The sequence below is a fragment of the Lagopus leucura genome, unplaced genomic scaffold, assembly GCF_019238085.1.
Source record: "Lagopus leucura isolate 7727_CA_CO unplaced genomic scaffold, USGS_WTPT01 Super-Scaffold_73, whole genome shotgun sequence".
NCBI lineage: Eukaryota > Metazoa > Chordata > Aves > Galliformes > Phasianidae > Lagopus > Lagopus leucura.
The window spans coordinates 18,951,676-18,969,564 of record NW_024962252.1 but is presented as its reverse complement, the minus strand read 5'-3'; the positions used below and the strand labels follow the sequence as shown (position 1 = coordinate 18,969,564).

The window sequence follows — 17,889 nt, the reverse complement described above, 5'->3', positions numbered from 1 at the left end:
ACACTTTACATTCCAGTCCAGTGCCTTGCTTAATTCTTACAGCAGGTTCACAAACTGAGAGAAAATGTCTGTCTGAAAATGCTACTTACAAATTTTGTCCAAATCTGTGCTGGTTTATATCTATGTTTGACAAGGGAGAAAGTCAAGTGATATGAAATGAATTTGACAAGTGCTGAGCTGATGTCTTCGAATTCCTTCCACATGAAAAATTTGATTTAATTTTATCCATGCTCTAAGAGATGTAGGGTTTTTTTTGTTTTTTGTTTTTTTTTTTTTTCTTATTTTCTTTCTAAATGAAAGGCATTGTAAATGGAGACATTTGTGGTCATTGTATCTCCAAATTTCACTTTAGATTGTCAGCAACATAGCTCAAGCAGTGATAAAAGCCATTCAAGAACAGCAAAACACACTCATATCGATATGTGAAATCTAGACAAATTGATATGGTACTTTCCTCCTTCTGCTCCTAAATCTTACAGTTGGTGTATGGATATTATAGAAGAGGACTCTTTAACTATAATTTATCTCCTTGTGTAAATGATCGCCTCACTTTACAAACCCTATGATATATCTGTTTTTCTGGTGACTTATTCATAGTTGACTACCTGTCACTCTGTTTCTGGATTGGTTGTATTATACATGTAAATGCATCACAGAATTATATAGTTATTATATTATGGTCTTTTCAATTTTAGACAGACATCTGGCAAAAGAACTTAGTCATGTTGAAACCCAGTGTCAGAGCCCGTGAAAGTCAAGCACCAGCTTTATAAGTGGCATTTTCCATGCGTAATTAGTCACTTAAGAGAACTTTTGTAAGTGATGTATAAGGATTTATCTCCTAGATCAGGTAGCCCAAGAACACTAATATGACTGGGTCAGTCCCAATATAAACTAGTTGTGGGTGTTTCTTCGGCATCTTTATCAAGGATGCCCTAGGCATTTGGACTCCAGAATTTACTAAAACTTTCCCTTTTCTCCTGGTCTTCATTATTGTGGTCTGATGTATATCTTGTCACTCATTCAAGAAATGTAAAATCTTGATTATATAACTCCTTTATCTTGGTTTCCTGTAGGTTCCAGATCATTAAGAAAATCTTTATGTATGGTGTACATTTTCTTCTATGTTCCTGTGCCAGCTCTTAAACGAGACTGTAAAACTCATGGTTGTACAATGATGGAAACATAAAGAAAAGCTTATTGTTCATGTTCATTGTGGATAAGGCTGGAAATTGTAATTTGTTTTTCATGGAATGTTACTACACAGTTTTACATAAAAGTCTATTTACATCATGTAAAATGAAAAAAAAAAAATTAAAAAATCCTTCAAGCCAATGACATCGTTTTTGGCCATCTTTAATTAATGGCTATTTCCATTATTTCTTGTTATTAATCCTCCATTATTTTATAGCAACATCACAAACTACATTCTTTTCTGATGTTTCTCTTATTTCTGCAGATCACCTTTGGACCAACCTTTCTTGGCAATGTTCCTGTTCACAAAGAGGTTCCTGAATGTGCTGGGCGCATACATGGCTATAAAGGATGCATTAGGGATTTTCAAGTAAACAACAAAGAATTTTTCATCATAGATGATGCTCTTGGAGGGAAGAATGTTGAGAACTGTAATGTTCCAATATGTGATTACCATCCATGTCACAATGGTGGAACCTGCATTAGGTAAGAGCATTTTGTCATCTCTTTGTAGCTGGCAGGTTCATCCTTAGTAGAAATTATTATACTTTTCTGTGTAATAAGCAATAACTTAACTCCTGTCCTGATAATGTTAAATAGGAAATGTTACATCTTCATGCCTAACCAAAGAAATTTTACAACTTCTTTGCTTACGTTAAAACAGACATAAAATGTAATTACACTGTACATGGTGCATGTGTAATGAGTTGCTGATAGAATTCCTTCAGGATCAGCTAGTTCCCTGGCCTAGCGACCAGTTCAGACTCTTTTTATAGGTAAGACAAGATCACATAACACCTTCTTCTTCTGTCTGACAACTCTATATCTTGCCAGACCTGTACCCTCACCCATCTTCAAGGTGTTCTATGTAGACAAGTTGCATGTCTTTGTGACCATGCTATGAAAACACCAACAAGCAAGTCATCACCTTCAGCAACTGTGAATAGTATTCTCAAAGAAGATATGAAAGTTAGACTGCATCATGATTAACCTCTAGGTCCCTAGTGGTGTCCTTGAATCTCTAAGTGAGGGTCAGAGAAGCAAAATCCCTCTACAAGCAGAGCAGTGCTAGCAGGGCAAGTCCAAGAGTCAGAATTGAGTCAGAGCAATCCCAGATATGTGTAGAGACTGGGAGTGGGAGAAGAATTCATTGTGAGCAGCCCTGTGGAAAAGGACTTGGAGGTCTGGTGGGTAGAAAGCTGGACATGAGTCAGCAGTGTGCACTTGCAGCCCAGAAGACTAACAGTATCTCTGGCTACATCAAGAGAGGAATAGCTAACAGAGAGAAGGAGGTGATTGTCTCTCTCTGCTCTGCCATTTTAAGGCCCCATCTGGAGTACTGTACCCAGGACTGGAGTCCGTACCTCAATAAAGATGTGGAGCTATTGGAAGGGGTCTAGATGAGGGTTGAGGCGCCTCTTATTAAGAAAGGTTGTTTGCTTGAGGCATGCTCTAGCTGTAGCAAAACCGATTATCTCTTGAGATTTGGAAGTCCCATTTGGATAGGTTACTAGCTAGGGATCTTCAGAGAAGTAATTCCTGCATTCCAAAGTCCTGATGCTTCATTTTGCCCACAGTGTGTGCAATGCAACTGCATCACTGTATACTGTGTAATGAACTAAGAGAAAAACAAATTGCTTCTGCTTCTCTGAGAAGTGATGAAATTTATGCGTGTGTCACATCTACAAGTCTCACTCTTGACGAGTCATGTACCTATCTTCTTCAATTTCTTTGCAGAGGATGTAAACAGAGTGACAAGATGGAAGGTAAATTTGCTTTTGCTGGCAGGCATTATACACAGACTCTGACAATGCCAAGGCCAGAAACCCCTTTGGGGTATGCTTCACTTTTTTCTGTACTGATCTTGTTTTCCACAGCTTTCATCATGCTGAAAAAGTGTGGAAAAGCAATAACTTGCATACCTTCTGATCAGCCTTGGGAGATCTGGCTCCAGAACATCTTTAATCTGATGAGCAATCCACAAAGCTTGTTCTTCTGAATCTGTTGTATTAAAAAATAAATTGAGTGTTTCAGTGGATGAAGCATCTTCTAAAAGGAATGGTGTGCTATATACTCTTCCTTCCAAGCAATTACTGCTAATACTATTTAGTAATCTATTTAGTAACCATACACAGTTTACAAATTCTAGGTAGAAGACAGATCCGATTTTAAAGCAATAGTACTTACCACCTTCTTTCTTCAGTGCTTTGGTTACAAACATTCTTTGATAACTCTTGCAGCTGAAAGGTAATAGCCTCTCCCTTAGTTCCACAGTAGTTTATTAGTTGCTTTATCCTAGCAACTATTTGATAAACTAGTATTCAGATTTAGAGGAATCCTGTTGTAATTCACAGCATGTCATGTGTGGAGTAGGAGAACTGAAAAACCAGAAGTAAACATTTTGTGTATAGTTTCTAGTGTTCAAGTGGTATGTGTGGACTATAATACAGCATGGTAACCTTCAGATGTATGACTGCTGCCAACAAGAGCCCTAAATAATATATGGTGCTAGAATGTACAGGGCAAGGTTTTGATAGTGGGTGGGGCTACAAGAAATGCCTCCAGTTGTAAGAGTCCAGAAACTATCTAGATAAGGGTAGGCTTTAGCTGGCTCCCAAAAAGGACCTACAGCTTCTAGAGCTAAGCCATGAGCAAGAGAGAAAGCTTAAGAGAGCACAAAAGCAACTGGGAGAGCTAAGTGAGAAAATGGGAGAGAAACAGCACTGCAGACAATAGGGTCAGTGCAGAAGGAAGGCAGGAGGTGCTCCAGGTGCAGAGCAGAAGTTCTCTGCAGCCAGGAAAGGCCCATGGTGGAGCAGGCTGTCCCCATGGGGATCTTTACTGGAACAGTACGGTCCCGAAGGATGAGTACTGTGGTATGGATCCACACTGGAGAAGTGCTTGGAGAGTTGCAGCCCTTGGGAAGTCCAGTTTGGGAAGAACTGCATCCTGTGGGAAGAATCTCACATGTAGTAGGGGGCAGAGTGACCATGGAGGAGTGGCAGAAACAATGCAGTACGAGCTGACTGCAGCCTCTGTTCTCCTCTCCCTTCACTGCTCAGGGGAGGAGGTAGAGGAGAGTAAATGGGAGGGAAGGTGTTTTTAGTTTGCTTTTGGTTCTTGCTGATGTAGTCTGTTACCAGTAGGCAATAAATTACATTAATCTCCCTTATGCTGAGTCTGTTTTTCCAGTGATGGTAAGTGCTGACTGATCTCTCTGTCTTATTCTCAGCTTATGAGCCTTTTTTCCCACATATTTGTGTTTACACAATATGTGCTGTTTACAGGGAGGAATGAGATAGCAATGTGGTTGAGCTAAGCTGACTATCACTGTTAAACCACCATCTCACATCATTGTTAAACCACCATCTCAACGGTACTAAAAACATCCCCATCTCCACCATTAATTGTATTCATTTACCTACTTACTTCTGAGAAGAAAAAAAAAAAAAAGAAAAAAAACCTTAATTGTAGTTAAGTCTTTTTTCAGATCAGAAAACAATCTGACAACTCTTATAAAGCTATTATTGACTGGTTTAAGATATTGCCAGTTGTTTCACTTAGCTGTTTAATGACAAAAAAAAAAAAAAAGCCATTTTTCATTGCATGTTATTCTTTGTGAATTTGGCAACTAATTGGGGCTTTTGCTTCTGAAAGGCCAAGTGTTATATAATGAATAACTCAGACATGTTTTATAATGAGGAATGAAGATTGCTGTACATAGACAGGTATGTTTCATAAGAAACATCTTTTACCCTCATTCTTAAATGAAAGTTACTTGCCTGACAAGGATTAGACGGACCAATGAGTTGGAATGGCCAACCACAGCAATGATGGGTCACACAGTCACCATTTTGCCACAGTATAAAACTGCGTGTACGACAAAAGCCATTCTGTTTCAAATTGCACTGTATCAGATAAGAGTTTTAGTCAAATCTAAATTTCTGATTCTTTACATAACAGTTATTTTGTTAGTTTTTTAAAAGAAAGTATTTTCTTACCTTTGTAAATACCCTATGGCTTGTAGAGGCACTTTTGCAAGTTTACTAGCTCTTTTACAGCATTTTCTATCTGTGCTCAAGTAGAATTCCAGAGACTGGTTAATTTCAGAGGGGAAAAAATGACAACTATTCAGTAAATGTAGTGTCATACAGTTCTGTGAGTGATTCTGTGAATTCAGTGTTCACTGGATTTTAAGTATGAATTTGGAGGGAGATTAACCTTGGAAGTGCTAAACATTGTGTTGCCCCCTCTTCATGTGAGCCAGATGTTGCAAACCAAGACTAGTGTTAATTAAAAAGTCACATCTGTGTGTGGGAAATAAATTCATAAAATTAGCAGTGATTTGACAATTGTGAGCCACAACTCTTGTGGCAGTTGATTAATGCATTTGTTTTAAATTGTATAAAGAAAATGTAGACATAGACAAGTTGTTTTTTGTAGCGAAGAGTACAATCTCAGAGTTAATTGCTCCCACAAACAATCATGTTTCCAGTGTCTCAAACTATTCTCATAGCGATTACTCTTACTGTTTTTGTTCTCCTTGTATTGGTGCAGCAGATGGGTCCATTAATGTTAATCAATTAACTCAGACTGAAAAATCAAACTCAATTAGCAATAAATTTCAATAGAGAGACAGTTGTCTTCAGATTCCAACCACAAGGAATGCCATGTGCATCAAATATGCAAGGAAGTCAAATTTTCAGTTTTGGTACCTGGCAGCATAATAAATATCTTTGTAGAAGTTTAGGTATTTCACTTGGAAAGTAGCTTTTCTACCATGAACTGTAAAAGTAATATTTTAAATTATATTTTAGAAACTGTTTTCTGCACACTGGAGGACCATGCATTTCTTTGTAAGACTTAGAACTGATTCATCAAATTATAAATTAAATCCTAAACATCTCCCAGAGTTCATCTGAAAAGGTTTTAAATGTCTTTTTAAAAAGTAGAAAATGAGTTCTAGATTAGCTTTGTGGAAAGCAAAAGAAAATGTTATAGTGGAACTTGATATGTGATAAAATTCCATGTATTGCAGCTGTTTAAAGGAGAAGGTAAAGTGATTGAACAAGTGCCATGGCTCCTTGTTTGTATATATCCTCAGTCATTATGACTGTGACTGTTTTTTATAAAAACAACTTAACTGAAGACCATGGAGACTAAAATGTAATTTTGCTTTTTTTTCCCCTTGTTTTCTATTTAAGAGAGTAGTCATGGTGAATCTTTCCCATATCATGCACTAGAAATGATTCTTGTGCCTGCTTGTGCTCATGTATCAGAAATACACATCAAGTCAGATTTTAGCTGAAGGAATTCATCTATGGTAGTCTTTTATTTCCTTATAAGCACATTTCTCACATTTTTAGCACACAGCTAGTGTTTGCTTCTGGTTCACATAATCTGGTTTGTGTCGTTTGAATTAAAGATGAAGTTGTTACATAAGAAAGCTCCCATTTCAAAACAGAAACCATTGAAACACCTTCCAGTAATGCTAGTAGTGGTGCAGGCTAACTTTTGAGAATTCCTAAAGGATTTTCTATCGCAGCTTTATATGTAGAGCAAGAAAGGAATCAGATATTTGGGAATGGCAGGACTGATTACACTTACACTGATCTCATATTGGTCTGTTTAATGAACTACGAGAGTCAGACAAGAGCATTATCCAGAACTTCTAGTTTTGTTGTGTTTATTTTACAAATCTGAATCCTACTTACTTATTATTAGGATCCATATTCAGTCCAAAACTGTTTTAAGCTCTTCTGTGTTCAGCTCTTTCACAAAGATCAACCAATGAAAGGGATTAATTTTTACTTTAGTAGATTTGAAAAGGAAATAGGTTTCTAGATAAGAGTTGAGAATTCTGCTCCTGGACTCAGATACCTTGTTCAGTTCTGCCTCAAACATTTTTAGAATTTGCACCATATGTACTTAAGTAAAATGATTTGTACAGATACCCTGCTTCCTGCTTCTTTCCGAAAGACTGTTTTTTTGTTAATTCTGTCAATACTAAAGATGCTCACACATTAACAACTCCAGAAACAGATGGTATCACTATTTTCATTCATGTTTCTACATACTGATATTTAGAAAGGCTAGTTTGGGAGACTGAACATGTTGAATTCTGTACTCTTCATAAGACTATATAGCTAAATTAGCTGGAGTTCAGTGCATATGAATGAGATTCACATTTGGTAATCTGTTGTCTTTTTCTAACACTTATATCAAATCAGGCCTTGGTGAAGAAAATATTAAGCTTATTTTCAAATTGTTTTATTTTTCTAGCAGAGAGATTGTTCATCTTACCAGGTTCCACATGATGTTAGGAATAAGTAATGACACACTTAGAACATCTTTCATGTTACTTTTGAGAGGTATGAGAGAAAATGCCATTGTGCTTCTCAAAATTGATCAAAATAGCATTGGACATAAGCTTGTTACATCATATTTTTATAGGAAAGTCAAAGTAGCAATCAAACCAGAAAATTTTATCTTCAATTTCACTAACAGTTCATATTAATGTATATTGCTGGATGTACTACAGCCTGACTGCTGTTCTTTATAGCCAAGCAAAAGTTCTATTTAAATTCATTAAAAATATGCAGCTTTTTTACCAGTGATTAAAATGTGGCTCAGTTTCAGAATTTGTTGGCTTAATAGTTTTGCTTTTTTTTATAGAACTGTTGCTGAAATAACAAATTCTGGCTGTTGAGTCATAGCATTTAAATCCAAATCAAAGCAAACTTTCGAAAAACAGATTATCAAAGAGTAAACCTTTCTGTGTTTTTAATACTGTCAGTGAACTGGTGGGTCTATTAAAAATGTCTGTGGAAAAATCAATTTTTTTCTGTTCTCGGATCTGCAGATTTAGTATTCAATTAGTGTGAAAAGTAACTTGCTGAAAACAGAGCATGCAGGAAAAGCAAGTATCCAAGTGTAAATAGGACTTTAAATTCCTGACTGTTTAGATAACGTGCAAGCTGTGCACAGAATTTGTTAAATGTGATGTTTATACATCATCTTAGTTCAGTTGTGCTTAAATCAGAGTAGCTGCCACGGCTAAAATTTTAGTGTGGGTATTGAAATACTAGTAAGTGACATTTTAATACCACTCATTCTAGAATGATTTGATTCAATTCCCAGAAATACTATGCAACATCATTTTCAAGAATTACAGCACAACCAAATCAGAATTTGTGATGGCACTGCATCCAGAAAAGAGATTGTATTTGATATAGCTTTAAAACAAAAGATATCAGGAAGCTGAATTGAATGCTATCCTTTTTCAAGGCCACTGTGATGTTTAAATGTACACAGAAATACTCAAAAAAACATTCATACGCATTTGTCCAACTAGAGAAGTAGTGCATACATTCCTGTAAGAATTTCACCACCTTAGAAATCCTGACAAATAGTGTAGCTGGTGATGTTTGCTGTATGTTGTATCACATGTAACAGGTATGTAAAAAGTGATAGATGTGCCATATTCTTTTTACTAATTATTAAAATTCCACAGAGATAATGCTTTCATTGAAATGTATATGTTCTTAGTCAGAGACCGTTACACGCTGTAACTGTGTATTTTATTGATATTACTGTAAAATCACAAGATTGGTACTGCAAAAGATGAATAATGCACTATCTGTAATATGTGTTAGAACATTATTCGTATGCTCCTAACCAAACATATAGACCTACCTACTATGATAGATTTCTAGACTTCTAGCAATGAAAATCATGTAAGAGAGGGGAAAAAAAAATGATGAGATTTAGTCGTGACTTGAGTGGTTGAGTGAGGAATGAACAGGAAAGATTATCAGCTATTCTGAATGCCTTTCTTGGGGAGCTTATGACTGAGAGATTATCTGAGGGCACCTTACAGGACAGATTTTGATTATAGTTTGAAGAAACCTTCACTTTGTCATTTTGTTGAATACAGAACAAAAAATCACATGGTTAATATTCAGTCTGAATTTGGAATGTCTGAATATGAAGTACTGTACTGATACAAAACTTTGTTACTCTATTTCCTTCCAGTAAAAGCATTCATTTAAGTTCATTTTTCAGAAAGATGGGAAACTGATTTTATTATTTTTTTTTAACTGCTAAGTCTGGCTTTTTTGATCTTATAAAATCAGCCAGTTGATCATGTCTACAGCTAGATAGGAAGAGTAGTGTAGACATAGTCACCGTTCTCTATGTTTGTGTCCATAAATGAAGTAATTCATGTGCATGAATACAATACATTTAGATTAGGCTTCTTAAACCTGGCCATCCTAACCAAATCTAGATGTAGAGAGGAGAAGAAATAGAAATAAAATGCACATTCTACCTGTACCTAGATTATCCACAGTTGTCCACCTCAATATTCAGAGGAGACATAAGCTGACTAGATCCTCACTTTTTCTCACTGCCCATACCTATGGGCCAGTACCTATAGTGCTTGTAAAGGCAGTCTTCCCCACAGTTTAATTCAGTTAATGCAGGTTAAATATAAATATAAAAATTTGTGAAGGAGGAAAGTGTTTCTTTTGTTGGATTTGGGTTTTTTTGATTGTTTGGATGGCTGGGTTGGAATTCTCAGTTGTTGGTGAAGTCAGGAGGGGGAGCAGCAAAACTGCTACCATGGACTTCCAAGGGCAGACTTTGAACAGTTCAGGACATCAGTAGGGAGAGTCCCTTGGGATTCCATCCTGTAGGGTAAAGGGGTCCAGGAAGTCTGGTCTTTCCTAAAGAAGGAAATATTAAAGGTATAGGAGCGGGGTTTCCCTCTGAGCTGCAAGATGAGCCAGCAGGGAAGAAGACCAACATGGATGAATAGAGAGCTTTTCCTGAGGCCTGAAGAGAAAAAGAGAACCTACTTCCTGTGGAAGAAGGGATAAGCAACTTGGGGAGAATACAAAGAAGTTGTGTCAGGGGAGATTCAGGTTGAAGTTTAGGAAAAACATCTCTGAAAGAGTGTTCAGGTGCTGGAATGGGCTGCTGAGGGAGGTGGTGGAGTCACCATCCCATCCCTGGAGGCACTCAAGAAACATTTAAATGTTGTACTAAAGGACATGGTTTGGTGGGAAGTATTGGGGATAGGTAGACGGTTGGATTGAATGATCTTGAAGGTCTTTTCCAACCTTGGTGATTCTGTGATTCTGTGGTTGTTTGTTTGTTTGTTTGTTTTTAGCTAGGGAAGACCTACTGAGGATGTGTATTATGTGGAAGATCAATGTGTTATTTGTAAAGAATCATCGGATTTAAGAATTACCTGCTGTGCTGCTAGAGAATTAGTACATCCCTGTTCAAAAAAATACTGTCTTGAACAAAGATACAAAACTGCTCTTGAAGATTGAATTTCTATAGCATAATAACCTTACAAGATACAAAGATAAAGTGACCTTAAAACCACAAAAAAAGCTGTTTTTCCTTCCTTGGGTTATCCTGAATCGTAATAGCAGAAGCCTGCACAAGGTTTGACGTGGGTACATCAGCATCATTCATAATCTATGGAGTTTCTAGCATTGCTTTATACCAGTTTTGGAACAATAAAAACTATTTCATATCACCACCTTGAAAGCTGATGCCATTTTTTTCAGTAGTAGTTATCTATTGTTCATTTCATTTATCTATTAGCCACTATCAATACTGTTCATTTACCTGACTGAATAATAATAACAGAGTAATACTCTACTACTAAATAAAAAGTCTTAAAAATAAAAAAATAAAAAAACACTTTGAAAGTGTTTCCTTTAGTTGACAGGCTCCTCTTCATAATAGCTGTGTCTGTATTATTACAACTTAGTAGTCATATACAACTAAACTACAGTCTCGGAGTGCTTGTAGGATTACAGCTAGTATTGCTTCTTTCCTACTTCAGCTGATAGTGCTTAGGAGTTATGAGTTAAATGATAAGAGATGTCAAGGCCTGATATGTATTACTCCACAAGGCATCAGTGTTCAATAAGGGATACTGTGTACTCGTGTATTCAGGTCACCTTCTCTATCTGTCCAACAGTTTAGCTATATTGAATGCTTTGAAAAATTCATCTGGCTTGGAGGTCAGCGTTTGCACTAGATTTCTTCTTATATTATCCTAGTAAGGCATTTTACAGTCAGATAAGAAAACATTTCATTTTTATGTTGAGAAGTTATGTAGAAGACTGATTGTACTTGGTCTTACCATTGTCTTCTAATGTGATTGTCATATTTGAATTAGACCCTATGAAATAGTTGTGTTTGGTTTCAGCTATTCTACTCATTTCTTCACCTGGATTACTTCTATTTGTATTGGCATATAAATTACTATAACGTATTTTGTGTGTGTGCATAAAAGAAAACAGAACTGCTGTTGGTTTTTCACACTCATGTCAGAAGAGGTTGTAATGGAAATGCAGTCAAGTTCTGAAAAAATCTGATTGAAGGGAGCATCTCAGGAATCCCCCATGCTGAAATGCCCCAGACAGAAAACAGTTACTCAGATGAAGAGATTTGAAGTTACTCAAAGTGGAAATTATAAGGGTTCTTCTGTGTAGTGCTGTTATTTAATAATCTCTTCTGAAAATTTTCTCTGGATTGCAGTGGTGTATGGGACCCTTCAGTAGAAACTCTGGACATAACATGTTTTTCCTGTTTCTTTTAAGGCTGTTGATAGGACATGAAGTTTCATAACTTAGTTTCAGTGTCATCAGGAGTTACGGAAGTGAGAGTTAAGTATTTTGTATGGGAACGCATATATGAATGCATGTATTTGTATACACCCTTAGTTTATAATGAATATTGTTCATCTATATGTATTGTTAATTCATTTGTAATTGTCTTCTCTCATCATACTGTGGAGTTTTATAATTTGTTGGTGAGGGTGCTAAGAGTAATTGCATTTATTCTATATCTCCATTCAGTTGTAAGACAACGGTAGGGAAATACGTAAAGCCCCAAATAGACAACAATGATAATAGGAACACAATCTTGAGTGAGAGTGATGTTGGTAATGAAATATAGATGAATATCATTTGTTCAAGATGTGCAATTGCTCTTCAACAAATAATCTTTTTTTTTCTATTTTTCTTGATGACAGTTTTAGCCCAGCAACTATTCACAGCTTTAATTTATTTTCTTCATCATTATTTAGACCATGGGTCTGGAAAAGGTGTAATCACTGTAAATTACACATAAATCTGCTGGAAGGTGATACAGCATCAGCAACAGAGATGTTCAACCTAAAATACATCCTTCTTAACAAGAGGTTTTGAGTTAAAATTTGTGTGCATTTTGCACACAAATCCAGCCTAAACTGGATTGCTACTATCTGTAGGCTGAAGAATTTCCAGTAATTATTCCTTTTTTTTATAGTAGTATATAATAATGTACTATATCATCATTACATTTCAGTTGTCATACCTGTCCAATTATTCATACACTTTTCCATTGTCTAAGCCATTTGGAGAAACAGTGCAGTATATTTCAGGGTGGAAACCAAGCATAGTAGTTCATTAACCCAAATTTAAGTGGTTGCCTAGATACCTCCAGGGATTAATTATGAAATTCACACCTTAAAAAATGCACAGATTGTTTAAAATCCTTTAAAATCACATTAAACATGTTTTCGACGTGGTATCTTCTTATGCAACTACACTTTTTTCTTGGTATTATTTCTGGTACTGCTATGTGGGACAGAGTTACTACCTGGATAAGTAGTTTGTAACTTCATGTAATGGAGAGAGTAAACTATATTGAAAAATCTAGGGTAAATTGTACTAAAAATTATTTGTGGTTAACAATCATTAAAAAATAAATTGGGTATTGTAAGGGTGGCTCTAATTTTTACGTTTTCTGTTTGTTTGTTTGTTTCTTTTTGCCCAGGCAGATTTTGTGAAGAAGGTAAGGTGAAAGACTGTTGAGGGTTGTAATTTCTCCTGGACATACAGTCCATATGGTCCTTTTGTTCTAAATTATGAGACACGCTTACAGTTTTCCCTCAGTTAACAAAATAATTTGCTTCAACCCTATTCTCCCTTTTTCTGAAAGACAGTATCCAAAAAAATCTCCCTTATGTCTAGTGCTAAACATGACAATAAGGCAGAAGGATTAAATGCAAAACTGTCATGGACAATGTGCAGAAGCAGAGTTACGATACATTTCCTTTTTCTTGGCATTTTCTCACACTTTCTTATTGTCAGTATCCTCACACTCCAGTCTTCTGCAGGGTGAAATTTGTCTGCTTAAGTCTCACTTAAACTTTGGTAGCCAAGTTTACACGAGACACAGACTTGCACTCACAAAATGGCTCCTTGATTTATCACCATTGCAGGCATCGCTGCATGAGCAAGCTATGTATAAACATTCATTTCTTGTCACAGTAAGTCCAATGCAAACACTTAGATTTTAAAAGTGGATGCAGTCTTTGAGCATCCTTACATTGTCCCTACTTTGAACAGTAGGGTACATAGACCGTATTTATTTCACTGTTGGCAGAGACAGATTTAATTGTTAGGTTTTGAAATTCTTTGGGCGGACAAATATAAAATGTTCTTAACATTGAAATCTAATTTTAGCATGCATTCTTAAACTTAAATGGAAAATACAAAGCAATCAGGATTTTATTTTATTTGCTTTACAAGTGTTCAGACTGAGCATCCAGATTTATAATGTGATCGTTATGCCAGCTGAAGATTCAAGGCTAAATTGTAAAGTCAGTTTTCAGCTTCAGCAAATGCTCTCTGGGTCCTGCTGTGTTTCACTTAAAAGCAAGGACAAGTGGATTCCATCAGTAGGAGAGCATGTTTTGCATATGAACTACTGCAAGATAATACTGGGATGGAGTAGAATTCAACATAAGGACACTGTTTTTATTTATAGGCGGTCGCTGGCTTGTTTTCAAGCAAGACTTTAAAGCAAGGTGGATGATTTAGTAGCAGATGTGGGATTATAATACTTCAGTTTTAAAATGAGATGGTGTTTGTCCTGTACCTTGATGGTAAAATGCTGTGATTTAATATGAAAAATATGGTATTCATGGGCATGATCTTGCTTGGTGCAGAACAAAAAAAAAAAAATGGTTGAAATGATATCATCTCTTTTTTCTGCATAGTAGTAATATAGTTAAAACCTCATCTTTTGATCCATGTTCAGTGGATAATTATTTTGTGCAGTAGAAAATGATTGTACATTATTACAAGTGTATTCAGAGGTAGGTTGGTATGTGTAGATATATGATGACTTTTTATCTGGTTTTCTCCATATTTTTGTATGGGTTTTTTTGTTGTTTTTTTTTGTTTGGTTGGTTTTTTGTTTTTTGTTTTTTTTTTTTTTTGTATGAATTGGGCAGTTCCTAATTCCTTGATGTTTAAGTTTGCAGCCATTTTCTGTAGGTGAGTTTTGACAATAGGCAGGTTTAGTGATTTTGCCAATATACGTATATTTGTCAAGTACTTTACTCAGATCGCATACAAGATCTGACATTCTACACTAGGAGGCTAATCGTATGTCTAAATGACTTTCCTTAGACAGGGACACTGCAATCATAGCCACAAACCCAAAATACTCAAAGCATCCTGAGTTCTCCCAACATAGATTACCCCAATTTGCAAAAACATAACTGGAGACAAAATGAGGAAGGTTATTTATATATCAAATTCCAGCTTTTTCTCTCTGCAGCTGTTTTATTATACACTGTTGAAGAGTCTGTGGATGTAAAATAGCCCCTTTCTCAAATAAAACCCAATTTAAAGAAGCATGCTCTATTTGTACAATTTGGTTTAAAAATAAACATTGTAATTTAAGTAAACAGATGCCTCAAAAACTCATTTTCTTTGCCAGGAAAACCGTGGAATCCTTGGCTGGGAGAAGTCCTTATTAGTTGCATATTGTTTTGAAGTGAAACACTGTTCTGTTTGCCTGGGTTGGTTTTAAACCTCTGCTCGGCTGAAATGAAAGAGCTATAGGTTACTGCCACCTACAGCTGGAATGTCGCCCAGTCACTGCTAAAGAATTGGATGCTGCACTGAAACCCCTCCAGACAAAATGCATTAGATCTTATAGGCGAGCAAAAGGAGGAGGACTTTTCAAAGCTGCTAGTAATTGGGTTTTGCCGGCGTTTTGTGATATTTAAATAAAAATGGGGCTACAGAGAAAGTAAATCCCACAGCAGCATATTCAAGCAGTTTACTTCTCATAAAAGCACCTTCCTACTGGCAGTAGCTTTGCAGAAATGTTTAAATTTCACAGAGAGGAAAAAAAAAGTTCTACTTTTGATAATTCAGCCAAAATTTGAAACACTACATTAAAAAAAAAAAAAAAAAAAAAGAGAGGGAGACTCTATTGTGCTGAAGACTGTTTGGCCACTGTGGTTTTGTGTACTGCACCTCTTTTAAAAGGCTTACAGTGTTCTTTGTCTCCCGCAACCTCTGTCCCTGCTTTGCTCTGCATTTTTTTTTTCTGCACTTTAGAAAAAAAGGAAAAAAACAGTACACATTTTAAATTAAGACCTCAGGAGAATGGGAATAATAATGTGCAGCAGTAGTATGCCATTTTCTGTGGCTGCTCCCCTTTCTTAGTTCTGTGCTTCATTGCAGTTATTTGCAATATCTTTTTCAGTAAGTAACATTCAGGGAAGCTAACTTATAATAATTGTCCAGTGCTGCTTAACTCCGGGAATATTGGCATAAAAAAATGCATGAGAAAGAGGGGAAATGGTTGTTTATTTCCACCCTAGTGTATCCTGTTCTTTCGCTATTGCTGTGATATCTGAGGGTTTTCTTCTATGCTCTTCCTGATTTAATTTCCCTTTCTGTGCTGCATTAAAGAAGAGTTCTCTGTGTGGGCCAATCAAGCTACTTCAGTCCCTGTAAGTAGTTACAGTGAGATTTAGTAAATGAGGTATTTTAGTAGAAATGCTGTGTTCGTGAAGGTATCCTGTGCAGTGAAGTGTGCAGCCACACAGGCAAAAGCCTTGTAGTGTTGCTACCTTATTTTCATTTATAGTGCAGGAAACATGTTTTTTATACTGCACTTAAATATAACTTATTTATGAAAAAAAGAATTAAGCCTGAGATATTGTTTTTCATTTTTGAATGCAGAATGAGCCTAAGAAAAACACAGGACTATGTTGTACTTTTAAAGAGATGGTATCGATACATTCCAGCCCATCAGCACTGCCTTTTGTTTGAGCTAACTATGCCTGTAACCAGTATTTCTTCAAAGCACTTACCTTTCCACAGACAGGAATTATGAACTGGAACTATGACAGATCTGAGTCAGAGAGGCTGAAGTACATATTCTTTCAGGCAGCATCTCCAATTATTTTTCATGCCAGCAGATGTTATGGGTATGTTCCTCTCTGGCCAATTGTTGGAATCATTAATAATTAGCGATTGTACATTTCAGTGTTTACATGTAAAGGAGCTTCATCCTCTGACACACAGTTTTGAGCTCACACTGCCAGCAGAGTGCATGAAAGAAAATGGAGCTTGGTTCTCATTTTACTTCTGAGCTTACACCATTTTAGAGTGCCGAGATTCCCCTACCTTACGTGAAGCTACTCTGATTTATACCAGTGAAGTGAAAATCTAATCAAGCCCACAGCTGGATGCATTCAACAACTTTTTGTTCACCCAAGATAACTCTGGATGGTATCGATCTGCATTATAGAACTGAACAGAAAACAACAGGAGGGAAATCTGAGAAACGCTGTCTCATTTAGACCCTAATAAAAGCTCTTAAGGTGCTTGTTTCATTGCCGTACTCAGCTGGATCATCTTTAGAAATCAATGAAGGGCCTGCAGTCAGAAGCATGCATAAAAATGTCTTGAACTTATTAAGTGGTTTCTTTAGTCAGAAGGTAAAGACTGGGGGTGGGAGTGCAGCAGTATGAAAAACGCTGCAGTGTTGGTGATTCAAAATTTGTCTAACTTTGCCTTTATTATTCTTTAAAGCTAAATGTAGCCGGGTAGAAAGGAAGAGGCAAGGTGGTATAAAGAGAGTTGGAAAACAGAGCACTAAAGCGCTGTTTGAGTCATTTCAAACTGCTGGATGAATGACTCTGTAGGAGAGAAATTGCTGTAGTGTCACTGGCTTGCTGCTACCAGCGTGTGTCACTGTAGATGTCAGTGCAAAGTAAAACTGGGGAAAAAAGATATCTACTTGCCTCTCACTTCTGAGACAAAGAAAAGGGCAAAACCTGTTCTGCCTCTAGTGATTGCAGTCATAGATAAGCATATGTGTTGCTGAGAACTCATCCTTTGAGAAAAAAAAAAAAAAGTATTTTCATCTTGAGATGACTTTGCAACCCTCACAATAGAATGGTTTAAGTGATCCACGCAGGTCTGACTAGTAACAGCAGGGACCTACCGTAAGCTCTAAATAAATATAAAGTCAATTTGGCCCACGTTTGTTTTTCAGTATTTTAAGCATTAATATATATTTAATGTTGCTGAAATAAAATACTTGAAGTGTCCCTTAGAGCACACTGTTAGTGGAATGCAGCTCATGATTAAGCAGCACAGAGCTGTTGCACTCCAGCTTAAAATTGGCTTCTGAACAAATGCAGTGCAAACACAGAGGGCAATTGCAAATAAACACTTTGAGATCTCCCTGTTTTGGAAAGAACATGTAGAGAAGTATAAAACCAGCCTGTTTTCTCAATATCGATTTAATAGGAAAGGAAGATTAAATCAATATTGTGTCCCAGAGCCACATCAATATGAACAAGAACTC

At 36.4% G+C, this 17,889-nt stretch overlaps 1 protein-coding gene across 1 annotated transcript in view; it reads left to right on the top strand.

Moving 5' to 3' along the window:
* EYS (eyes shut homolog) overlaps window positions 1-17,889 on the top strand; it is a 643,894-nt gene that overhangs the window by 548,000 nt on the left and 78,005 nt on the right. The window contains exon 30 of the mRNA XM_042889745.1: window positions 1,460-1,680. Within this exon, the coding sequence (XP_042745679.1) occupies window positions 1,460-1,680 (221 nt within the window). The remainder of the gene's footprint in view (window positions 1-1,459; window positions 1,681-17,889) is intronic.